Genomic DNA, 27,504 nt, shown 5'->3' on the forward strand with positions numbered 1-27,504 from the left:
AATGGAGAGATAGAAGAATCTCTTGTAAACAAATTAGTTTTTAAGAGATTCGAATTTCAGAGTTTTTAGTTCTCAGAAATCAAATAGAGAAGAACACGTTAAAAGTTTGATCAAAATTCTTCACTGAATAACACTTAGGCGATTTTCTCTAATTTATAGACTAAGAGAGAAAATCGCAGCCCTAATACAAAACTACATGAAGTTTGAAATAAAAACAACACGAAGTTTGATTTAAAAATAAAACAGCGAGGCGTTCCTTCTAAATCCTAAGTGGTGCGCCTAAAACAACTAGTGCACAGGTCATTGTGACTTTGCACGTTATTACCCATTAGTAACAACTCCTAAGTAACTCGACGTAGCAATGATTTCTGCCTCGTTAAAAACCTTGGAGAAAAACCTCCTTGCCTTCCAAAATCCTCACCAAGGAAAAGAGTACAGAATCATCACCTAAGTTACCTAGTCATTGTTATTGGGTTCTTCATTCTTCAAGATAGAGATGTTGAAGATGTGAGCTCCAGCCTCCAGTTGATCGATGTCCTCTGCGGCCATGAGTGTGTGAGCCTCCTTAGCCATCTCCCTAGCTCTGGAACGAGTGATCCTGCCAGCTACCTCTGGTTCCTCTTCCTCTGAGCTGGTCACGATCATATCATTGAGTTTTTGATTTAAATCTTAAGCTTTGATCTAATTTTCTTTTAGATCACTTAAAATACAATCTTGAAATTTGGTAAAGGCGACCATGGATTAAAAAAAAAAACTTAAACGATATTTTCAGGTATTGCTTACCTCTTTGTTTTGATATTCTGCTTTTTTTTTTTAAATCTGGAAAACTTAATTTTCATGGTATCTTTATTTTTCTTTAGAGGTTTTAGTTGAACATATAAATATTTTCTTCTTCCTATTATGTAAAAGAGAAGAACAAAAGAGATGATTTAAATAGCATTGATCTCTTTGTTTTGTCATACTTATTTTCATGTATGTAAATTATGTGTATTTTGTATTCTTTACATAATATTCTAGGTCTTGAGTTGATCAATCCTTGAAATCCGACCATGACCATGAGCTCCGAAGAGGTTTGTTCAATTCGTCTTATTTATTTTCTTATGGTTTTATTATATGTGTATTTTGTATCCTTTATCTAATAATTGAGGTCTTGAATTGGTCAATTCTTGGAATTCGATCACGACCATGAGCTCTGATGAGCTTTCTTTGATTCGTTTTGTTTGTTTTCCCATGAGTTTAATTTAGACGTTTTGGGTCATTTGTATACAACATAAACTCATTAAAGAGGCACGATGGTGGCACAAACATCAAAGTTTGTTCTTGGTATGTTATGTTCTTTTTTTTTTTTAATTCAATTTTCCTTCTTTATTTGTCATAGGGGTGATTGAATTCTTCAACTATTTAACTTTTTGTCCTTTTAGTAAGAGAGAGATGGACTTATTTTTTCGATTAGGAATTTATTGCCGACGAGGATGATTTCACACTTTTCTTCTCTTGATTCGTTCAAAGGGATGAAAGTTTCCTAATTGATCTATCTCGCAAGCATAAAGGTTTTATGGCAGAGATTCGCCTAAAGGTAATGTTCCCAAATATCTATGTAAGACGATTACTAGGTTGCTTCCTCTTCCCTTAGACATCTATCTCACACCGAATTATCTTTTTGTGATAGTCCCATAAGTGGCGATCATCAAGTTCACTCATCATAGAACGTCTTCCAACATTTTAGTTGCACAAGTTTTTGCTTCTCAATACTATGTGTTTTCCTTTTTATCTTTTGTAGCAAACATGAGCTTTAAAAGCTTTGCAGACTTTGAGTTCCAGTTGTTGTTCATGTTTAGTTGAGTTCCAATTGTTGTTCATGTTGTTCCGCCACACTGGATATGACCAAACCAGAACCAGTTAATATAATGGTGCCTACAAGCCCCTTAACCAATTTAAATATATATCACTGATGATGTATTTGGTAACATAAATATGTATTTTAAACAGATTGATGCATTGTACCTTTTTAATAAGTTAGTGCATCCTTTTAAAACAATTATTTATTCATTTTATTCTGAGTAGAGTTATATGTGGATCAGCTTCTTATACAGTCAAATGAGAACATCGTGATATTAGTCTTGGAAGTTTTTTTTCAAAAGACAAAAAAACAAAGATGGAACCTATAAAGAAAAAGTTGAGAATACAAGGACAAAGACATTAAAGATAAGAAAGCAGAAGATGAAGATTATAAAGTATAAGAATGTGAAGATGACGAAAGAAGCTAAGGAAAACCAGAAAAATAAGAAGACGACAAAGACAAACACGATGAATTAGGAAGAAGATGAATAACACGAAAGAAAGAAGATGGATAAAGATAAAAAATAAGGAAGTTGAAGAAGAAGAAAACTCGAAGTTGAAGAAAAATAAGTATAAAGAGCATAACATTAGAAGATGATGTAGATGAAATTGAAAAATGTGAAATAAGAATTCAAGAAAAAATAGAATATAAGGAAAAAATATGAGGAGTAGAAATTACAAGAAAAAAAAGAAGAAGAATAATAAGAAGTTGGAGAATACGAGGAAGATGCATACGAAGTCATATACAATGTAAAAAAGAAGAAATATGTGAGGAAGAAAAAAAGCAAAAAAAGAAATAAGAGGAAGAACATGAAGACGCAGTAGAAGAGGAAGATGTTGATGAAATGTGTGAGAATTAATTAGAGAAAGAAAGAAATCTGCAAAAGGAAAAATGGTTAGAGAAGACGAATAGGATAAAAAATAAGAAGTAGAAGTCGAATACGATGAAGAGGAAGATGAAAAAAATTAAATGATAAAGAAGAGGAGTAGGATGAAGACGAAGGTGATGAAGAATTTTTTGGAAAACAAAAGAAGAAAACGACGTTGAATAGGAGAAAAGAGACCAGAAGATAAATATGAGAACGTATGAGAATGTGAGGATGAGGAAGGAGACTAATAAGAACCAGAAGAATAAAAAGAGAAAGAAGACAATTACGATGAACTAGAAAAATATAAATAACACAAAATAACAAAAAAGACAAGGATAAAAAATGATAAATTGAAGAAGAACACCAGAAGATGAAGAAGAAAGGTAGAACGAGAAGAATATCAGAAAATGATGTAGACAAATTAGAATAAAGTGAAAAAAAAAATCATAATTCAACTACAACACAGAATTTAAAGAAAAAAAGAGGAGAATAAATTGGAAAGAAAAGAAGAGAAAAGAGAAGTAGTATGTGAATACGAGGATGGTGAAATATAAGTCAAAAACAATTAAAAAAGAAGGAAAATACGAGAGAGAGAGAGAGAGATAAAAGCCAAAAGATAAAGAAGAAGAAACGGATGAAGATAAAGTAGAAGAAGAGGAAAATGTAGACAAGATAAGTAATAATAAAAAGGTGAAAAATCAGAAGAAGAATAAGAAGAAAATAAAATAAAAGCTGACAGAAAAACAGAAAAACAATAATTTAAAAAGACAAAGAGGATAAAGAAGAAGTAGTAGAAATCAAAGAAAATGAAGATAAAAATGAAAATGAGAGGTAATACCTTAAAAATTAGACAGGAGACCGCAAGATAAAAATGAAAAACTATGAGAAAAGATGCTAAGGAGAACTAGAAAAATAAGAAGGCAAAGAGAACAAGTACAATATATTAGGAAGAATATGGATAACACAAAATAAAAAAGAAGGATACGGATAAAAAGATGCGGAAGTTGAAGAAGAAGAGAAAACCAGAAGAAGAAGAAAAAAAATAAAAGAACAAGAAAATAGGAAGATTATGTAAACAAAATAGAAAACGGTGAGTATATAGCCTAATAATTAAAAAAAAAACATAGTTAGTGAAGAAAAATAGAAGGAGTAAAAACTGAAAAAAATAAAAGATGATGAAGAAGAAGAAGTTGGAGAATACAAGGATGGTGAAAAACAATACAAAGACATTGGAAAAAAAAGAAGGAAACTACGAGGAAGAAGAAAAACCAAAAGATAAAGAAGATGAAACAGATGAAGACGAAGTTCAAGAGGAGGAAAAGATGTAGACGAGATAAGTTCGAATAAGAGGAAAAAAAAACAAGAAGAAGAAGACAAAGATATTGAAGAAGAAGAATTCAAAGATGACATGTGATAAAGAAGAAGAAGTTAACTCAAAGACGAAAAAGAGCAAGATGATGGTGCTGATGAAGAACAACTCGGGAAAATACAAGGAGAAAGATATTAAGTATGAGAATGTAAAGATGACGAAAGAGATTAAGAAAACTTAAAGAATAAGAAGACAAAGAAGACAAACACGATAGATTATGAAGAAGATGGATAGTGCAAAATAAAAAAAAGGATAATGATAAAAAGAGAGAAAGTTAAAGCAGAATAAGAAAACCAAAAGATTAAGAAACATAAGTGGAAGAAGAATAAACTCAGAAAATGATGTAGACAAAGTATAATAAGGTCAAGATGATGTATAAAATTTTTAAAAAGATTAAAAAAATGAAGAAGAAGACAAGGTGTTAATGTGGGAAAAAAAAGAAGAATAATAAGTTGGAGAAGAAGAAGATTGAGAAAAGGAAGTCAAAGAAGAGGAAAAAGAAGAAAGAAAATACGAGAAAGAAGAAGAAGTGAAAGATTAAGAAGAATAATTAGATGAAGACAAAGTATAAGGAAGAAAACGTAGATTAGATAAGTAAGAAAACGAAAAAAGAAAAAAAAAACTAAGATGACAAAAATCCAAAAACAAAAGAAGGAGAATTCAAAGAAGACAAAGATGATAAGGAAGAAGAAGAAGAAGAAGAAGTAGAACCCGAAAACGATGAAGTAGAAGATGAAAAAAATAAAAAATAAAGAAGATGATGAAGAAAACTAAAAGTTTATGAAGTAGAACTCAGAAAGTAAAACTTTTATATCTTTACAGAATTTTTTTGGTTACTATAATTTAAAACTACAAATAATTAAGGAGAATAGTATAATGTGTATACATAATCAAAACTAAATACATAATAATTTGGTTTCATCGTTTTTGTAGTTCCATATTCAACTATAACAATTAGAGAATTAAACCTTTTTAAATCATGAAATAATTTGACAATTGATTATAATGTAGTTTTGAATAATAAACTAATAACGTTTTTCTATAAAAAGACTAAACAACAAATATTTTAAATCCAAAGCGTGTGAAAATTTGCCAAAGAAGGTTCTAACGATTGAAGACGTATTCTCTAATCGTATCTTCAAATCAATCATTTACAAACTCAAAAAATAATATAGGTTTAACATTCTTATGGGTTACGAACATGTAATATCTGTATTTGAAAAATCACTCCTATTATAATATATCAACTATTTGTAGCGAATGGTTTTAGAGAATATACTCTTTTGGAGATTTTAATTTTAAAATCATCATTGAAAAGTCTACAGAATAATGAAATTTTAACATGAATAATTGTACAAATTAATTATCTATAAATTTAATATGTAATTATAATTATGTATTTTTGTATAAATAGCAATTTTATATAAAAGAATCTAAAGAGATTTCACTACATGTATTTTTTTAAAAAACTTATTAATGTTGTTTTCATTAAGGATCTAATACCGTTTATTTTTTTAATTTTTACTTTACGTTTAATGTTATATATAATAAAGATATGTCAATTAAAATTAGCATCAGCAATTTATAGCAAATGTTTGTAGAGACTTTTAAAAAAAATTAATTTCAAAAGAATCAATTACAAATCTAAAGAGTAATGAAATTAAAAAATGAATAATTAAATTTAATTTTGTATGTAATTCTAGAGTATTATGCTCGCGCGTCGCAGACAATCCTGATGGAGATACTGTTCAGAAAATAACTTTCACCATTACAGATCTTGAGTAAGCAATATTTTCTTTCATGATCACTATGACTTGGTAATAAAGTTTATAACTTTTATTGTTAAATCGAAGGGATGAAATTGAAATGTATCTCACACGGGGAATTTGCTGCTGACATCAAAGAAAGAAGCAAATGATTCATTGGTCCTCTTGCAGTTTGTGTTTTAACCAATTGGAGCGTAAAGAAAAAAGAAGAAATGGGTCATGAAGCATATGCCATTATTATCTTCATTAATTTCATAAATGTTTTATTTTGCATGTATAGTTCTTACTGATCGTTTTATGTATATAGATGAAATAACTATCCATGCTCATGATGCAATTGGTTTTTCCTGTCTCCTCTTTGCTCCTACTACTGATGATGTCCTGATTTTCAAGAGAAAATAAGTAATCCGAAAATGATATTGAGAATATTTTATATATACAATATCCTTTAAATATATATGTGTCTCTTAAGCTTTCAGGATTCGAAACAAGTTTAACATGACGGAGACGCAAGTTGGAACAAGCACAAAAAAGTACCCCTGAACAAGATCGTTTGATTATGATGGAGTTTTAATTTTTATCTCTTTAAATTCCAATCAACAAGACTTAATATAATTGTATAAGCTACATTTCTTTTTTCTCATGATAAGGCTTTCTATCTTATGTTATGTTGAATCTTTCTATTTTATTTGATATTTCTTTTATTATATTTTTCTTTGCATTTGGTTATCGTTTAGTATAGTACTTCTTATATTACGTTATATATATCCACTAAAGTTATACAGTAGAGACATTTAATATAGTACTTCTTATATATATATATATATCTATTTATAATTGTAGATGATTGTTAAATAACGTTAATACGTGGGCTATATGAATCAATTTAGAATCATAAATAATTTGTCTTTGGTTATCGTTTAATATAGTACTTCTTATATTACATTATATATATCCACTAAAGTTATACAGTATAGACATTTAATATAGTACTTCTTATATTACGTTATATATATATATATATATATCTATTTATAAGTGTAGACGATTGTTAAATAACGTTAATACATGGGTTATATGAATCAATTTAGAATAATAAATAATTCAATAAATTTTTGTAATTTAAGGATATATAATATTTTGGTTCCAACTATTGAAAATGGAGAATGTCACGTATATATTGAACAAACTTTCTAAATCTGGTAAAAAAAATTACAAAATATGTTAAATAAAGAATTTGATATAATCAAATTATAACAAAATTTGTATAGTAACTATGCCCCCGCGCCGCAGGCAGGTACCTAGTAAGATATGTATTACTTATATTTAATTATTTATATTAGATATAGAATTTTAATATAAATAAAATTGAATTAAAATTAACTCCTCAACAATATCAAGTATCTTTGATACCTATCCAATCTTTCAACTATCGGGCTTGTTTCGTTGTTTGATTGGCTTGCCAAGCAGGGTGTCTACAACTACATAAGTGAGATAGATGGTAATGGTTATCATATGAAATAAGATTGGGTTACTTGACTAAGTTATCAAAACGGTTTTGGACTTAGAGGCATAAGGTTGGATAAGACATAAGATGTCGTCTAACAACCAAGAGTTATATAGGATATAATTAGCAAAAGTGTTGCTTACCTAAATAACTAGACATTCGGGCGATGAGCCAAAGCTCACTTGAATTCTAGTATGGATCTTGGATCATTATATTCATTTTGAGAAAATTTTATTTTGAATATAATGTGACTTTTCTTAATTGTTGAGATTTCTCAAATACCTGAACATCATATTAACATTTCCTATTCTTTTGATCCAGCTATGTCAAACCCTCACAGCTCATTTTCACTGCGATCTTTCCTTGAGAAGGACAAGCTGAATGGATCAAACTTCCTCGAATGGAATCGAAATCTGAGAATTGTTCTCAAACAGGAGAAAAAGGAATACGTCTTGGAGAAGAGTCTTCCTCCTGAAAAACCTAAGTCCAATGCTTCACATGCAGAGAGGATTACTTATGAGAAGCATGCCAGTGATATGGTCGATGTGTGTTGTCTCATGTTGGCTACCATGAACTCAGACTTGCAGAAGCAATATGAGAACGTGGAATCGCCAATTGACATGATCACCAGCCTGAAAGGAATGTTTCAGGAGCAAGGAATGGTTAAAGCTCTCATTGACTGCAAGCTGCCAACAGACAGTCCAGTTAGCCCACATGTCATTAAGATGAAAGGTTATATTGATAACTTGGCAAAATTGGACTGTCCTATCAGCCAAGATTTGGCCATTGACCTCATCCTTAAGTCATTGTCGTCAAGTTATGATCAGTTTGTTATGAACTACAACATGCATAATTTGACAAAGACTCTGACTGAGCTGCATGGAATGCTCAGATCTGCTGAATCAAACATCAAGAAGGGCACCCCTCACGTCCTTATGGTACAAGGGGGTAAAAAGTTTAAGAAACTTGGTAAGAACAAAGGAAATGGGTAAGACAAGCCGGATTGAGAATCCAAGCAAGTCAGACCCTGCTCCTAAGATCAAGCCTGGTCCTTCTGGTGAAGATAAATGCCATTATTGTAATGGTTCTGGACATTGTAAGGGAAATTTCAAGAAATACTTGGAAGATCTGAAAAAGAAGAAGAAGACTCAAAAGTCTTCTTCTCCAGGTATTTATGTTATAGAAGTAAATGTTGCTACTTCTAGTTCTACCTCTTGGGTATTGGATACCGGTTGTGGTGCTCATATTTGTGTTAATATGCAGGGCCTAAGCAACAGTAGAGCTCTGGAGAAAGGACAAGTGTACCTGTGAGTTGGAAATGGAGCAAGAGTTGTTGCATTAGCTGTGGGAACATTTCATTTGTCTTTGTCTTCAGGCATGGTTTTAGAACTTAAAAACTGCTACTATGTACCTGCTATAAGCAGGAATATCATTTCTATTTCTTGTTTGGATTTGGAAAGATTTCATTTTTTGATTAAAGACAAGTGTTGTTCATTTGATCGTGGTGATTATGTTTTGAACCAAAGTATGCGTGTCTATAACATTAGTACCAAGAGATTTAAGTCAAATGACTCAAATCCAACTTTTCTTTGGCATTTTCGTTTGGGCCACATAAATGAGAAACGCATTCAAAAGCTTCATAGTGATGGACTTTTGAAATCATTTGATTTTAAATCTTATGAAAAATGTGAATCTTGTTTGTTAGGAAAAATGACTAAAGCTCCTTTTACTAGACACAGCGAAAGGACTAACGATTTGTTGGGCCTTATACATACCGATGTATGTGGACCAATGAGTATAAATGCCAGAGGAAACTATCAGTACTTCATCACATTTAGTGATGATTTCAGTAGATATGGTTATGTTTATCTAATGAAGCATAAGTCTGAATCTTTTGAAAAGTTCAAAGAATTTTAGAATGAAGTACAAAACCAACTTGGCAAAAGAATCAAAACCCTTCGATCAGATCGAGGAGGCGAATACTTAAGCCAAACTTTTACTGATCATCTGAGAAAATGTGGAATCGTTTTACAGCTCACTCCTCTAGGAACGCCGCAATGGAATGGTGTGTCTGAGAGAAGAAATCGAACTTTATTGGATATGGTTTGATCTATGATGAGTCATACAGATTTTCCTTTATCCTTTTGGGGATATGCACTAGAGACGTCTACGTTTACGCTAAATAGATGTCCATCAAAATCAGTAGAGAAGACACCATATGAGATATGGACTGGAAAAGTTCATAATCTGTCTTTTTTGAAAATTTGGGGTTGTGAAGCTTATGTCAAACGTTTGATTACCGACAAGCTTGGACCCAAATCTGATAAATGCTACTCCGTTGGGTATCCCAAAGAAACCAAAGGTTATTACTTTTACAACCCTACAGAAAACAAAGTGCTTGATGCTCGAAACTGTCTTTTTAGAGAGAGAATTTCTTTCTAAGAGAAATAGTTGGAGTAAAGTACAACTCGAAGAAGTTTGAGAAACACAGGAGGTTGGTGCAACTTCTGAGGAAGAGCATCAATTAGATTTACGAAGAGTCGTAGAGTATACACCTGTGGAACCTGAGGTACGTAAGTCCGAGAGGACTCGTCAAGAACCTAATAGATATGGGGTTTGGGTGACAGATGATCATGATCTATTGATTATAGAGAGTTATGAACCTACGTCTTTCGAAGAAGAAATGATGGGCCCTGATTCCGAAAAATAGCTTCAAGCCGCAAGATCCGAAATGGGATCCATGTCAAAAAACAAAGTATGGACTTTGGTGGATTTACCTGATGGTGTTAAAGCCATTGAGTGTAAATGGGTTTTCAAGAAGAAAACAGATATGGATGGTAATCTATTGATATACAAAGCTAGATTGGTTGCTAAATGGATGTGAAAACAGCTTTCATGGTATAGACTATGATGAAACGTATTCTCCAGTCGCAATGCTTAAATCCATTTGGATTCTCCTAACAACTGCCGCTTATTATGATTATGAGATATGGCAAATGGATGTGAAAACAGCTTTCCTTAATAAAAATCTTGAAGAGTATGTGTACATGACACAACCTGAAGGTTTCACAGTTCCTGAGACTGTTAGGAAGGTATGCAAGCTTCAACGTTCCATTTATGGATTCAAGCAAGCATCTCGGAGTTGGAATCTTCGTTTTAATGAGGCAATCAAAGAGTTTTATTTTGTTAGAAACGAAGAAGAACCGTGCGTTCACAAGAAAACTAGTGGGAGCGCAGTTGCATTTCAAGTTTTGTATGTAGATGACATACTTCTCATTGGAAATGACATTCCTTTGCTTCAATCTGTCAAGACTTGGCTAAGTAGTTGTTTCTCAATGAAAGACATGGGAGAAGCTACTTATATTCTTGGAATACGAATCTATAGAGATAGATTAAACAAGCTTATTGGATTATGTCAAGATACTTATATAGATAAGATGTTGCATAGGTTTAGTATGCATGATTCCAAGAAAGGTTTTCTACCGATGTCTCATTGCATTACTCTAAGGAAGACTCAGTGTCCTTCGACATATGATGAGCGAGAGGGCATGAGTAGAATCCCATATGCTTCTGCTATAAGATCTATTATGTATGCCATGCTTTCTACTCGTCCAGATGTTGCATGTACTTTAAGCATGACGAGTAGATACCAATCCGATCCCCGGTGAAAGTCACTGGACAGCAGTCAAGAACATTCTTAAGTATTTAAGAAATACTAAACATAAATTCTGGATTTATAGAGGAAGTGATGAGCTTGTTGTGAGTGGTTATACTGATGCTAGCTTCCAGACAGATAAAGATGATTTTCGATCGCAATCTGGATTCATCTTTTGTCTTAATGCAGGAGCGGTGAGTTGGAAAATCTCAAAGCAAAGCATCAGTGGACTAGATCGCAAGATCTTCACTCTAAGCACTAGATCTCATCGATGTGTAAGGACTTGGGATTAAATTCAAAGTAAAGATGATGGAAAGATAGGTCACACAAAGGATGTGGAAGGCCTTTAATATACCAGGGTGATTCGATGGATATGACACACCAAAGAATCGGTTGCTTGAAAGATATAACACACTCACAGGCTAAGATGTTCAAGAGAAAAAATGATCTAACTTAGAAAGAGTTTTTGATAGAAAAGATAGATAGTTAACAAAGGAGCGTAAAAGGGTTTAAAAAGAAGGAGAACAAGCCTCTGGCAGCCTAGACTTGTCTCGAAAACAACTAAAGCAATAAAGACTAAGTTTGAATAAGTAAGAAACAAGAAGGAAACTCTTCTTCTCCATTTGGCCCAGTCTTTTGGTGCTGGGCCTTTGTTGGATCAGAAAATGGGGGATAGGATGTGAACCGTTTGTCTCATTAAAAACCTCCCTTTGGAAAACCCATTGGGACAAAACCAAAGGAGAGGGAAAAAGAGTGCAAACAGGTCACATGCCCACTTACTGATCATCTTGAGCCTGTATAGAAACCAATGTGGTTAGTATAACATCTTCTCCCTCCTGGCTCAAGATATTAGCTCGTCTCCAATTAGTTATAAGCATAGCTCCGATAGCTTCCTTAAGTTTTTTGGTCCTTGATTTAGTCATTGGACTGGCTGGCATCTCCAATGTTTCTTCTATATCAGGTTCTCTGTCTTTTAGTGTATCTTCTTTTAACTCCGAGTTTCAAGTCCTCTATTCTTTCCATGATCGCATCAGTTTTGGTCCCAAAGTAGTTGATTTCTCCTTGTGTGAGGCCATCCTCATTCACCATTTCAAAACTCGGTCCTTTCACATCTAACTCGCCTACAAAGTGTATAGGCTTTTGTGTTGCCACAAGCACGTTGTCAAGCTTGTTTTGAAGCTCCCTTATATCCTTTTCCATCCTCACCTCCTTACTAAATCCCTCAGTTCTATTAGCTCGGTCGAAATCTTCACCATAAGTGTCATTGGACATAGCAAGATTCTCAACTAACTCCAAAGCCGTATTGATCTCTTTTCCAAGAAAGTTTCCATTATAAGCTGTGTCAAGTGGTCTTGACACGGGAACAAAGCGAGCACGGGTTCTTGAACGAAGAAAGCAAGATGTAGAAGCGGTTTTTGGATCAGCCGAGGGAGCTTGAAGCTGAGACAAGGTTTTTGGAACTCAGGAAGAGTGGTCTCGGTACTTTGGACATCAGAGAGTCCAAGACTGTTGGGGAGACACCTCAGGGTATCATGGCCGCGACATCTTATGCCGTGGACAGTGGTAAACCGCACTAGAAAGAAAATGCTGAGGGAGTTGTTATGAGGCAATGCAGCTTCGATGCTGATTGGGCCGAGGCTGATGCACCCCCTGTTGAGCTCAAGCCTCTACCAACAGGGCTTAGGTACGTAGGCTCAAACTCTTCATATCCCGTAATCATCAATGATAACTTGTTATATCATGAAGAGCATGCATTGCTTAGCGAGCTTAGAAAGTTCAGGAGAGCAATAGGGTATTCTTTGGCCGATATTAGAGGCATCTCTCCTGACATATGCACCCACATGATACACCTAGAAAACCAGACCATGTCTTCTATTGAGCATCAAAGACGTCTTAACCCGAACCTTAAGGAGGTGGATAAGAAGGAGATACTCAAGCTTCTTGAGGCAGGGATAATATACCCGATTTCTGACTCACGATGGGTATCTCCTGTTCACGTGGTGCCCAAGAAAGGTGGTATCACGGTGGTAAAGAATGAAAAGGATGAGCTAATAGTACAAAGAACCATAATCGGTCATCGCATGTGCATAGATTATAGAAAGCTGAATTCTGCATCTAGAAAAGACCATTTTCCATTACCATTCATAGACCAAATGCTTGAAAGGCTAGCTAACCATCATTACTTTTGTTTTCTTGATGGGTACTCAGGTTTCTTTCAAATCCCCATAGATCCTCGAGACCAAGAGAAAACTACAATTACATGCCCTTATGGCACTTACGCATATAGATGCATGCCCTTTGGCCTTTGTAATGCACCTGCGACCTTCCAAAGGTGCATGATGCACATCTTCTCTGATCTCATTGAAGACAAAGTGGAGGTGTTTATGGACGAGTTTTCCGTCTATGGCTCCTTTTTCTCCGATTGTCTTTCTAACTTGTCTCAGGTTTTCAAGCGATGTGAGGAGCACAGGCTTGTCTTGAATTGGGAAAAGTTTCACTTCATGGTTCAAGAGGGCATCGTGTTGGATCACAAGGTCTCAGAGAAGGGTATAGAAGTGGATAAAGCAAAGATAGAGGTCATGGTGAATCTACAGCCTCCGAGTTCAGTCAAGGGTATAAGAAGCTTTTGGGGCATGCTGGCTTCTACAGGAGGTTCGTCAAGGACTTCTCAAAGATAGCCCGACCGTTAACAAGGCTTCTTTGCAAAGGTCGAGTTCTTGTTCGATGATGAATGCATGGAGGCGTTCTTAAAGATCAAGGAGGCTCTGGTCAGCGCACCGATTGTTCAAGCTCCTGACTGGTCTTTGCCATTTGAGGTGATGACAGATGCATTAGACTATGCCGTGGGAGCTGTATTGGGGTAGAAAAAAGATGAAAAGCTTCATGTGATCTATTACGCAAGCCACACATTGGACTCAACTCAAGAGAAGTATGCAACAACTAAGAAAGAGATGCTGGCCATTGTACTTGCGTTTGATTAGTTCACGAGCTACCTTGTGGGATCAAAGGTCATTGTCTATACAGATCACGCGGCTTTGAGGTACCTCATGACCAAGAAAGATGCTAAGCCGAGGCTTCTTAGGTGGGTTCTTTTGCTACAAGAATTTGATATGGAGGTGCAAGACAAAAAGGGACTTGAGAATGAAGCTGCTGACCATCTCTCAAGGTTAAGAGTTGAATCAAAAGTGCAGATCTTGTGAATCAAAAGTGCAGATCTTGTGAACTATTACGCAAGGCCAACACGATCAAGGAAAGGAGCCTCCCGTGGTTTGCAGATCTTGTGAACTACTTGTCATGCGGTTTAGAACCACCAGAGCTAGATTCTTATCAGAGGAAGAAGTTCTTTAGAGATGTGATGAAGTATCATTGGGATGAGCCGTATTTATACGTGCTTAACAAGGACCATCTCTATAGACGATGCTTGGCCGAGGAAGAAATCTACCCAGTGCTACAAGAATGTCACGGTTCAGCGTATGGTGGCCACTTAGGTGCTTTCAAGACGGTAGCCAAGGTTCTACAAAGTGGTTTTTGGTGGCCGACTATGTTTAGAGACGCTCAGAGTGTTGTTTCAAGGTGTGAAGCTTGTCAAAGGCACGATAACATATCCAAGAGGAATGAAATGCCTCAAAACCCGATTCTTGAAGTAGAGGTCTTCGATTGTTGGGGCATTGACTTCATGGGTCCCTTTGTAAGCTCATATGGGAATCAGTATATACTCGTTGCTGTCGATTATGTAAGCAAGTGGGTAGAAGTGGTTGCATCTCCGACCAATGATTCAAAAGTTGTGGTAAAGCTCTTTAAGAGCATCATTTTCCCAAGGTTCGGAGTTCCAAGAGTAGTTATCAGTGATGGAGGAAGCCATTTCATCAATAAGACTCTTGAGAGTCTTTTGAAGAAGCACGGAGTAAAACACAAGGTGGCTAGCACTTATCATCCTCAAACAAGCAGTCAAGTAGAAGTCTCAAACCGCAAGATCAAGGCTATCTTGGAGAGAACCGTGAAGTCATCTAGGAAAGATTTGAGCAAGAAGCTTGATGATGCTTTGTGGGCTTACAGAACCGCGTACAAAACCCCCATTGGAACCTCACCATTTAACTTGCTCTATGGGAAAAGCTGCCATTTACCGGTTGAGTTGGAGTACAAAGCCTTGTGGGCAGTGAAGCTTTTGAACTTTGATATCAAGACAGCTCAGGAAAAGAGAGTTCTACAGCTTCACGAGCTCGAGGAGATCCGCTTAGACGCTTTTGAGAGCTCTAAAATCTACAAAGAAAGGACCAAGGCGCTCCATGACAAGAAGATACACAAGAGAGAGTTCAAAGAAGGGGACCAAGTTCTGTTATTCAACTCGAGACTTAAGCTGTTCCCTGGAAAGCTAAGGTCTAGGTGGTCCGGTCCGTTTACAGTTCTTGAAGTGAGACCCTATGGAGCCATTGTTTTAAAAGGAAAAGATGGACAAGGCTTTGCGGTAAACGGTCAGAGGGTAAAGCATTACTTGGCATCAGAAAAAAGAGAGGGAGCTACCTTAGTTCCTCTTCTTGAACCCGAAACAGCCTGAAAAGGTAAGTAAAGTCAAACTTAGAGACGTTAAACAAAGTGCTCTTGGGAGACACCCCAAGCTTATCCTTGTAAATATTTCATTTTTCATCTTCTTTTTCTTTTTATTTGAAGCTTTTTGAAGGGTTTGTTGAGTGTTTCAGGTGTTAGGCAGTGAATCTTGCGGGAAAAGAAAAGCCAAAAGGCTTGAGAATACACGCCCTGATGATTTAAGAACAGAAGTACTCACACCCTCGGTATCGATCCTCAGTATATCCATGCCTTGGTCACCTTTTACCGAGTGAAAGCCTGAAAACCTCGGCTAAACTCCTCGCCTTATTTACATCATGGCCGTGTAGTGGAAGTGACATCGTGAAATGACTAAGTGTGGGGGAGGTCCACGGTGTAAACACCTCAGTATAATTATACCGAGGAGCAATGTTCATAAGAAACGGTTAAAAACCTTGCTTAGAGGCCACGACCTGTTTACACCGAGGCCGATTCATCAAACCCCCAAGCGCCAAATGTTCTGTGTCAAAACAAGTGCCCTCGGCATGATACCCTCGGGGTGGAGCATGCCGAGGTGCCCGGTAACAAGAAAGAGCAAAGTCACGAACACTTGGAACACTTAAGTCGAAGAAGAAGGTTTGCGCGACCCATGGAAAAGAATTGAGGGCCACGGAAATTTACGTGTTAGCATGAGCTATAAACCCTTGGCTTGGTACCCTTGGGGTGGAACATGTCGAGGCCGCTTGAGTTAACACGAGAAAAATCAGTTCAGACCGTACGGCCCTCGTCTTACCCATACCGCGGTCGTTTGGATGCTTTGCGCGGCATTTTGAATTTAAACACTCGATCAAGGCGAATTTTGGCGCGGTCAACGGCTGGAGCTTGAACAGAAGGGGGGACCAGTCTCACAACAGTCCGAAAGCCAGCTGGAAAGCGCGCTCCAGCCCATACCTGCCTCCATACCGAGCCAAAACGCAGAGTTTGTCTTCTTCATCCTTTTCTCTGCATTTCACGCTCACAACTCCCTCATTTCTCATTAGTTTTGCACGATTCCAAGTGTTCTAGACTCATTAAGGTGTTGTCTATTCTGCATAAACATTTCATTGAGCTTGAATCTGGGATTCCCAAAGGTATTTGCATTCTAAAGAACTCATCTTTTTCCATTATTATTTGCGAGCTTTATTGTTTGTAAAATGTGGAATCGATTCTTTTAGACCGTTACAACCTTTGGGAACAATTTTAGAAATTCCATCAGGATAGACAACATTTAAAAAAACCGGTTCTTGCACTGAAAATCGTTTGTTCTTGAGTTTTTAAAATTCATGAGAAATTGCGCTTGGAATCGGCTTTAATGGTGAACTGAGTTTCTGAGCTGAACTTTCTATATATCTTTGCTCCTAGTGGTTGTATTGGCTTTTTTGTGAATCACTTTGAGTTTGAGAAACCGTTAAACCAGTCTTGTCTGAGAGAAAGCTCTGTTCTTTCCTATTCTTTTGGCATTTGTGCTTAGCGATACACTCGGTTCTCATTTCTTCTTTGAGAGTTTCTTTTGCAGATGACCGAGAAACACACCACTCTGCCCCACGGAACAAGCAAGAACAACGTTCAGAAGAGGGCCACCAAAGGGAAAGCTGTCGCCTTGGCACAAAATGGGGGAACAAGCAAGAAAACCTCCGCGAGACCCGAAGGCGAACCGGCTGCGAAACGAGCAAAGAACAATGAGCTCGTGCCTGCACCTGTGCCTGAGCCAAGGAGAAAGGGGAAGCAGGTGGTTTCTGACTCTGATGAAGAAGAGGCTGGAGCTCTGGCTCTCAGAGGAGATACCAAAGAGCGAGAGGTCGACTGTTGCAAGGGAACAAAGAAAGAACCGAAAGCTGAGCCTGAAGGAAGCACTTTCCAACCACTGGAGAGTACTTAGACCATTTTAATTCTGTGAGAGTAGCTCAAGGTCGGTTCCCTGACATGGAGTTGTTGAGAAAGCTTGAGATATTTGATGATGTCACCCTCATCATTCGAAACATGGGCTTGGCCTCGTTCTTTGAGCTGAGTGATGTTGCTTATGAAGGGATTACAGAACAGTTCCTGGCCACTCTGGAGGTATTCATATACCCAAAATGAGATCCCAAGCGCTTACATGGGAAAGGATTCGGTCACATAGAGTTTGAAATGGACAGAGTAAGCTACAAGGTCAGTTTCTAGGAGCTAGATGAGACATTTGGCTTTGTGAGGAATGAAAGCTCCTTGGAGAAGTTTGTGTACCCAAAAGAGGAGTTAGCTGCTTTGTGGGAGACCATTGCTTTTGGACCAAATTTGGGAGGCAAGAGCAAGACGAGCTGCATCAGGAACCCCGCGATCAGATACGCTAACCGAGTCTTGGCCTCCATGTTCTTCTCGACCTATAACCCTGGAGTTATTCACTTAACAGAGCTTGAGATGTTGGGTCTTGGCTTGAAGCCACTAGTCACTCAGATGAAGAACAAGAAGGAGTTCCAAGGGCCAATACATGTACCTTCTCTAGGTGCATTCTTTGCGATCCAGATGCTCACTTACCGTCACAATGTGTGGTGTGATCGGAAGAAGAAGGGCACGAGGAGGCTTCAGAACGGTTGGGTGGTGACAAAGATTTTGAGGGCCAAAGGGTTTGGATTCCCTGAATCCACGTCAAAGCCGGGTCTCATTGATGAACAATACCTAAGCAAGAGCGGTTTCTTCGGAGGCATGGCAGGGAACAAGTGGGTTTACAACTTCACGCTGATGCACAGAGATGGCACGCAAGTTCTCTTGCCTAACCGAGCCCTCACCATGTTGAATGAGCAACGTAATGTCTCTTTCTACGTGCTCAAAGATCAGTTGTACAACCCTCTTTTCGATCCACCAAGGGGCTAGTGATAACACCGTATTTTGACCACTTTTATGGATCATAATTATGTCTTATGCAGGTGTTTTAACTCTGTTTTCAATGTTTTTAAAGTGTTTTCAATGTTTTAGAGTTTCAAAAGACTTTTCAGGAAACTTGGGCAAAAGATATGCAATTTGGAACAAATGAGCAATTTTGGATAAATGCAGACCGTCAGAGGTATGACAAGCGATGAAGACCTTCTCACCGTCTGATCGCCCCCAAAATTGGAGACAACATAGAGGATCCAACCAGCTTTCTAATGCTTTTGGTTTGGAGACAATCCAACGGTTAGATATTCAGATACTCTCAATGCAAGAATGACAGAAAATGCATTTCCGGAAGAGAGCATGAGCCGGGACCGCGGCCAACACCCATTTTCCCTCGGGTAGAGCCACCGCGACCACGGAACTTGGTCGTTCACTTTCCCGGCAACTTAATTAAAGCCCAGATCAATTCCTTTCGTTATTTTTGAAGCCCTAAGAGTCCAAGACCACTTCAGAAGCTATAAATACCCCCTTTAGGTCATTCTAAAGGGGGAGACCGAAACTAATAGACAAAGAAGAGAGAGGGAGAGTTCGTGTGGAACCCTAGAGAGGAGGCCGCCATTTTAAGGAGAAGGAGCTGCCGCTGGAGAGCATAATCGCGCCTCCGTCGTCGCCTCTGTTCTTCGTTTTTCTTCCTTCTTTTCTTTAATTTCCTGCACTTTCAATACTCTATGATGCTTTGTTACACTATGTTTGAGTAGTTACCCAGTTGGGTTTAAAGGGATTGTTCAAAGGGAATTTCATGTGTCTTTGCATATGAATCGATAGATTTAGGATTTATAATCTTCTAGATGTTCTTCGTTTGCCTTTAATCCTACTACGTGATTCTTTGCTAGCCACTTAAAAGCCAATCTGATATGATATGTTGCGAAAGCGTTCATTGATTGTCTGAACTAGGGTGAAACGAGCAATTATTCTATAGGAGTGGAAACCTACCTGTAGTTGAGTTGTGAATATTGATGAGTCTTTTCTGCTATTGCATCTTCTCCCTTCCAGGATCAGAGTGGAAACCTACTGATCAGGGTTGCGAGAGATAGTTGTTTAGTGCTGCGAAAGTAGGCTATTCATACTTCTGTGCCTCGAGTTCTAGAACATACGTAGTTGATTACCTTTATCACTTGTTTAAAATCGACATAGCCTAGTCCATGAATCCCTGCAAAACCCCTTGAGCCCCAACGTTTTTCTTTCATTGCTTACAACCTTAGATTTCCATTATGCTTTTATTCGCTTGTTGCTTGCTTTCATTCATAACCGATTTTTACTTGCTTGCACTTGCTTTCGTTTTTATTTGATTTTACTTGTTTAGCTTTCTAGTTTAGATTTAGTGACAGCCAAAACCCAAAACCAAAACCCAAACCTTTTTAGTTCTAGTCTGATTTAAGCATTGCCGTGAATTCGTACTGAAACAACTAAGTACTACAGCGCACATCTGTGCACTTGCAGACATTTAGGGGTTATAAATTTAAAACCTGAAGCTTAGTAAAACGAAAAAAAAACAAACCCCGCGTTTACACGCTCATCAAGTTTTTGGCGCCGTTGCCGGGGACTTTGATTTGTTTCGTTGCGAATCCCAGCTTAAATCCATTAGAACACTTGTTTATTTTTACTTTTTCTTTTGAATTTTTCAGGTTTCTCTGAGATGAGAGACCGGGAACATGTTCCCTGGACTCTTGGTGATCCACCAAATCGAATGGATGGTGATCCAAGCGACAATGACCTGACTGATGATGAGTTTGATGAACCGATCTATGATGACAATGAACTGATCGGATCGACAAAACGTGGAGATGATGATGAACTGATTGGAAGTTTCGATTCACTCGAGAAATTCTTGGGAGATCGAAGAGCTATTCAACCAGCCTTACCAAAGGATGGCAAAACCGAAATTAAGGTACCCCATATCCATTTAGTTCAACAAAATCAATTCTCTGGTTATTCATTCGAAAACCCGATAGACCATATCGAGACGTTCGAAGAATTATGTGCAACTATTACAGCAAATGGGGATTACCATAAGTGTAGTCTTTTCCCATTTTCTCTTAGAGATAAGGCCAGCAAATGGCTAAAATCTTTCCCACCTGCTTCACTAAAACGTGGGCAGCGTGTAGAACTGCTTTCCTAAATTGTTTTTACACTAGAAATCGTTCAAATCTCTTAAGAAACAAGATAAGAACTTATAAACAAAAAGAAGATGAAGATCTTTTAGATACTTGGGAAAGATTTAGGGAATACCAAAGAGATTGTACACACCATGGATATACCGAGGAATACCTGCTGGGTATCTTCTATCGCGGTATAACTCCAGAGTTACGACACTCTTTCGACACAGCAAGTAATGGAGATTTCTCAACTAGATCTGTAGAAGATGCTCACGTTTTCATTAACAATTTCGGAAACAGCATCCGTAATCAAGTAACCTTTGAGAATTCTGCAATTCCTGAGAAGAAAGAAGAGATCTCGGAAGTTATGAAGTGTCCCCATCACATAATGAGTCATCTTGGATTGCAACAACCAAATAAGGTACACAATACGTGTAACTTTGATGGTTGGGACAACCCAATGGATTATTATGATCAAGGGATGGTGAACACTGCAGAAGTCTATCAAATTCAAGATTTTCCCTTCGTTTCTGATCACCGCGGGTCCATTCATCTGGACCGCGGCAAACCAAGCTTTCACCGTGGTCGTGATGCTGCTGACCGCGGCCAACACATGTTTCACCACGATCGCGAGCCTTCTGACCACGGGAAACCGTCTTCCGAGCTTGTCTGGAAACCACCTTCCGAACCAATCTTGGGTATTCAATCTAATCATGTTCCACATCCTAGTTTTCCCCCTTCTGAAGCTGAAAACCTAAACGAAAAGATTCTGGAGCTTGAAAAATCTAGGTCTCAAGAGATTAGTGATCTTAGATCTGAACTAAAAACGATGCAAGAAGATCTCAATGAAAAATTTTCCACCCTCCTTAGCCTGATGATCAAAACTAATTCTAAAAACTTAGAAAATTCTGAAGAGGAGCCAAGTGAAAAATCTTTCGAAAGCTCAAGTGAAGCAGATCCCTTCGATGATGTGAAAGCTATCACACTTAGGAGTGGATTAGCTTACAAAGAGCCTGAATTTCCTAAAGATCCCGAAGTTGAGGAAAAGGGTAAGGAAAAGGAAATAGAAAGAATCACGAATGAAGATGTTGAAAAAGAAGTGGTAGGAGAAAAGGATGGAGAAGAAGTAAGAGAAGATTCATCCTGGGAAATCCTTGGAGAAGACCCGATTCCACCTCCACCAACTCGTGTCTACAAACCTAAACCTCCATATCCTAGAGCCTTAAGAGCCCCTAAGAAAGAGAAAGAAAAAGCTAAGCTGAAGGAGTTAATCGATCAATTAAATGTGAAATTACCTTTCGTAGATGCTTGTGCTATGATTCCAGCTTTAAGAAAATACATGAAGGGTATTCTAACAAATTCTTTAACTCTTGAAGAAGGCGTTATGATGATAATCCATGAATGTAGTTCTATCCTGCAAAGCCGAATCCCTAATAAGAAAAAGGATCCTGGAAGCTTCGTACTTTCATTCACCATCAATGATGTAGCTTTTGAGCGTGCTCTCTGTGATTTCGGATCTAGCATAAACATGATGCCTCTTTCTGTAGCAAAACGTTTAGGACACCACACTTTCCAGCCCACTAAAATTTCTTTAGTACTAGCTGATCGTTCTGTTAGACAACCTGTGGGTATCTTAATTGATGTTCCCATAGAAATCGAAAAATGTTCCATACCAACTGATTTCGTAGTTCTAGAACTAGAAAGAGAACCTAAGGATCCGCTTATTCGTGGAAGGCCATTCCTATCTACAGCTGGAGCCATAATCAATGTTCATGAAGGAAAAATTGACCTTCATCTAGCCGGTCTAGTTATGCAGTTTGACATGAACAAAAAGTTTAGATAAACCAACTTTGGATGGCAAAATTTGTTGGGTTGATGAGTTAGACGGAATTATTGAGGAAGTCTACAAAGATCTGCTTTTAGACGACCCTTTAAGTGTCATGCTTTCACCCACAAAAGACGAACGCAATTTCCTTGAAGAAATTTCAACTGAATGCGCACGTATGCTTGATAAATCCGAAACTTATAGGAAAACTCTAAGCTATCTAGATCTTAAGGACCAAAGAAACATTCCTACACCTCCTAAAGACACTGCTGCAGCAATTAATGATCTTTGGAGCGAGCTTAAAGCCCCTAAAGTCGAGCTTAAACCTCTTCGCGTCGGACTTAAGTACGCTTTCCTTGGACCAAATTCTACTTATCCTGTCAAAATAAACTCCGGTTTGACGGAAGAAGAAACCACAATGCTGTTGACTGAGCTGAGAAAGCATAGAAAAGCCTTAGGATATTCACTTGATGACATACCTGGAATCTCTCCAGATCTTTGTATGGACAAGATTAATCTAGAGGATAATGCTAAAAACTCAATCGAAAGTCAAAGGAGACTGAACCCTAATCTCATGGATGTTGTCAAGAAGGAGATTATGAAGTTGGAATAATCTTTCCTATCTCAGATAGCACTTGGGTTAGTCCAGTTCATGTTGTTCCGAAGAAAGGAGGAGTCACTGTCATTAAAAATGATAAAGATGAAATGATCGCTACAAGAAAAGTAACTGGACACCGTATGTGCATCGATTACCGGAAACTGAACGCAGCAACTAGGAAAGATCATTTTCCACTTCCCTTCATAGATCAAATGCTAGAAAGATTAGCAAATCACCCTTACTATTGCTTCCTTGATGGATACTCCGGATTTTTCCAAATTCCTATTCCCCCGGAGGATCAAGAAAAAACGACATTCACTTGTCCATATGGCACGTTTGCTTACCGACGTATGCCTTTTGGATTGTGTAATGCACCTGCTTCCTTCCAGCGGTGCATGATGTTGATCTTCACATACTTTATCGAAGATTTCATGGAAGTATTCATGGATGATTTCTCTGTCTATGGATCTTCTTTTGAAAATGCTTAGCCAATCTTGGTAAAGTTCTGCAAAGATGTGAAGATAAGCACTTAGTATTAAATTGGGAAAAATGTCACTTCATGGTACGAGACGGAATCGTGCTTGGGCACAGAATTTTGGGAAAAGGAATTGAAGTAGACAAAGCTAAAATTGAAGTCATGATCAGCCTACAACCCCCCACAAACGTAAAAGGCATCCGTAGTTTATTAGGACACGCAGGATTCTATAGGCGTTTCATAAAAGATTTTTCTCAAATAGCTAGACCTCTTACGCATTTGCTTTGCAAGGAAACAAACTTCGAGTTCGATGATGAGTGTTTAGCCGCGTTTCATAAGATCAAACAAGCCCTTGTCTCCGCGCCAGTCGTGCAAGCACCTGATTGGGAACTCCCATTCGAAATCATGTGCGATGCAAGTGACTATGCAGTCGGAGCAGTGCTTGGCCAACGAAAAGATAAGAAACTGCATGTAATCTACTACGCAAGCAGAACTCTAGACGAAGCTCAATGCAATTATGCTACAACAGAGAAAGAACTTCTAGCTGTCGTATTTGCATTTGAGAAATTCCGTTCTTATCTCGTAGGATCTAAGGTCATAGTTCATACTGATCATGCTGCAATCAAGTATTTAATGTCTAAGAAAGACGCTAAACCTCGGTTGATAAAATGGATCCTCCTACTGCAAGAATTCGATATCGAAATTCGAGATCGGAAAGGCGCAGATAATGGAGTTGCAGACCATCTTTCACGAATTCGAGTTGAAGAAAGATTGCCTTTAAATGATAGTTGCGAGAAGAAAACATCTATGCAATAGATACTACCCCCAATGCCAATACCGCACCACCACGTCAACTCATGCGACGAGCAGATGCTTTCAACACCCCATGGTTTAGGCACATAGAAAATTATCTAGCAGCTGACGTAGAGGAACCACAATTCTTTGGTTATAGGAAGAAAAAGTTTCTGAAAGACATAAGACATTATTTTTGGGATGAACCCTATCTCTACAAGAGATGTGCTGATGGGTCATTCCGAAGATGCATGGCTGAAGAAGAGATGGAAGGAATTTTATTCGGATGCCATAGCTCGTCTTATGCAGGACATTTCACAACCTTCAAAACCGCTTCAAAGATCTTACAAGCAGGTTTTTGGTGGCCTACTTTGTTCAAAGATACTCAAGTTTATATATCGCGATGCGATAAATGCCAAAGGATGGGTAACATAAGCAAAAGGAATGAGATGCCTCAAAATTTTATTCTCGAAGTCGAAATTTTCGATGTCAGGGGAATAGATTTTATGGGACCCTTTCCTACTTCTTTTGGAAACCAATACATCTTAGTAGCAGTAGACTACGTCTCTAAGTGGGTTGAAGCAGTCGCTAGTCCCACCAATGATGCAAAAGTTGTCATGAAGCTGTTTAAATCTGTTATATTCCCGCGTTTTGGAGTTCCTAGAATAGTGATAAGCGACGGAGGATCGCACTTCATCAACAGAGTTTTCAAGAATCTTCTTAGAAAGAATGGAGTTACACATTAAAGTTGCTTCTCCATACCATCCCCAAACTAGCGGTCAAGAAGAGATCTCAAACAGAGAAATCAAGTCGATTTTGCAGAAAACTACTGCAGTTCATCGCAAGGTTGGTCTACCAAGCTTGACGATGCATTATGGGCATACCGAACAACATTCAAGACACCATTAGGAACAACACCATTCAACCTAGTTTACGGAAAAGCATGTCACCTTCCAGTAGAACTCGAGTATAAGGCGCAATGGGCTATCAAGGAGATGAACATGAATCTGAAAACAGCTGGAGAAAGAAGACTACTTCAACTTCACGAGTTAGAAGAAATCTGACACAATGCTTATGAAAACTCGAAGATCTACAAGGAGAAGACTAAAGCATATCATGATAAGAAGATTATTCATAGAACTTTTGCTCCGAACGTTCAAGAGGGTCAGGACCCTTCACGATAAAGGAAGTCAAACCATACAGCGCCATAGTCCTGTGGGACAGAACCGGAAACTCATTTATAGTGAATGGACAGCGTGTAAAGCCATATCTGGCTGAAGAAACCGAAGATGAAAGAGAAGTGATGTTTTTGATTGATCCATCATCGGCCAATGATGAGACCAAAGAGTGTCACGACCCCGATTAAGTCTAATCGAGCAACAATGTCAAGCTAATGACTTGAAACAAGCGCTTAGTGGGAGGCAACCCACTTGGTATTTTATTTATTTCCCTTTGACCTTTATTTTCTATTTCCATTGCTTTGTTTCTGTTTCATTTAATTTCAGGTTTTATTTAAGGAAGAACAAACACAAAACGACGACCAGCAATCTCTAGCACAATAAGTACTCTTAAACATTTCAACTTTTTTATTTTCTTTACCATTCTTTCCAAGATTTATCACACTGAGGACAGTGTGAAATAAGTCTGGGGGAGGATGTTCATCCTTTACTAATGAAATTTGATTTGTTTTGAGTTTGTTATGGACACATCAAATTTTTCAAAAAGTTTTCCAAAATGTTTTTCATAAAATTTTTCAAAAATCATTTTCAAAAAGTTTTCAAACCAGGAACACAATAAACAATACTATGATGATTTAGACCAGTGTGCTTCTACGCTATTTCTTCGTTTTTTGCTCTTTTTGTGATTTAGGCCTAAACTAGGCGGTAGCTAGAATACTTGCATTACGAAATCCCACCAGAGGACTTCTATTCATGGAGATTCTTTCTGACATGATATACTAGCTCATTTTATCTGGACTAAATTTTGACTTAATTTTCTCATTAAACCATTAAATCAGGGAAACGAATCATACATTCAGAACTCCTTTATCCTTTTACCACTCTTTGTTGATCCTGAATGGCTAGTTCATTTTTAGCTAGTTCCCCACCGAACCTAATGATAACACCGTATTTTGACCACTTTTATGGATCGTTTTGAAATACTTTTTATATGTTTTTAATTGCTTTTAAGTACTTTTATCACGTTTTTCTAGTATTTGTAGTTCCAAGACTCTTTTCAGATAACTTAGGGAAAAGCTTAACAAAATGGACAGAAAACCAGATTTCATCTCAGAGTCAAACCGTCAGAAGTTCACCCCTGATTGAAGGCCTTCTCACCGTCTGATCCAGCTCAAATTTGGAGACCTTAAAGATGGAAGTATCAGCTTTCCAGTGCACTTTACAGCTTGGCAATCCAACGGTTCAATCAAAAGATACGCGAAGAGCAAGATGTCCCGTAAACCAGCTGGCCAGCACTTCCACCCGCGGCCAACAAGCATTTTCCTGCGGTCAGGAGCATCCCGACCGCGGCAAACCACTCATCCACCGCGGTCACACTTGTCCCGACCGCGGCCTTCAACCTCCACGCCCAAAAAGCCCATTTCTGAAGCCCACATTTGGAGAAACCCTTAGTGACGTCCAGAGAGGTCTTGAGCACTATAAATACATGTCTTAGGAGCCCTAGAAATCGTGTAACCTATCACCACCAAAATATTTACTTCATATTTTTATTGTTTTTGCTTTAGCTTTTAGGGAGAGAGAGATTTGTTCTCTTGAACCCTTGTTCTTTCTTTATCAATTTCGGTTTCTATTCTACTTCTTAATATTATGTCTTTAATTTCGTTCATTATGTCTGAGTAGTTTTATTGTTGGGATTAAGGGATTTTCGATGGGGATTTATATGTTTGGTGAGGATTCCATTGGCTATTGAGCTGAATCTTAGAACTTTTTCTTCTGAATTCGTTTTTACTGCATGAGGGTAGCGTCATGAACTACAATCTGATCCTGATGCTTGGTGACACGAAAGTGTTCATCAGGTATCAGATCTAGTTTAGGAGAGCAAAACAAACATAGGAGTGGAAACCTACCTATGGGCGATTTGTGAATTAGGACGAGTCTTAAACATAATGCATCTCTTCTCTTCCAGGGCCAGAGTGGAAACCTACTGGTAAGGGTTGAGAGAGATAGTTGTCTATGATCACGACAGTGGCGTATTCATACGTCCGTG

General features: G+C 37.8%; 1 protein-coding gene and 1 non-coding gene across 2 annotated transcripts; one reads left to right on the forward strand and one right to left on the reverse strand.

Moving 5' to 3' along the window:
* The first annotated feature begins 7,673 nt into the window (after positions 1–7,673).
* LOC18015327 lies at positions 7,674–8,661 on the forward strand. Its single transcript, XM_024154802.1, has 3 exons — positions 7,674–8,288; positions 8,332–8,568; positions 8,614–8,661. Exons 1-3 carry the CDS (start codon positions 7,674–7,676, stop codon positions 8,659–8,661), a joined length of 900 nt encoding a protein of 299 aa, XP_024010570.1.
* An 11,979-nt stretch (positions 8,662–20,640) lies between these two features.
* LOC112085982 lies at positions 20,641–20,748 on the reverse strand. Its single transcript, XR_002899231.1, has one exon. It is a non-coding gene; the product is annotated as a small nucleolar RNA R71 (small nucleolar RNA).
* Between the last annotated feature and the right edge of the window lie 6,756 nt (positions 20,749–27,504).

The sequence above is a fragment of the Eutrema salsugineum genome, unplaced genomic scaffold (assembly GCF_000478725.1).
Source record: "Eutrema salsugineum unplaced genomic scaffold, Eutsalg1_0 scaffold_26, whole genome shotgun sequence".
Classification (NCBI taxonomy): Eukaryota; Viridiplantae; Streptophyta; class Magnoliopsida; order Brassicales; family Brassicaceae; genus Eutrema; species Eutrema salsugineum.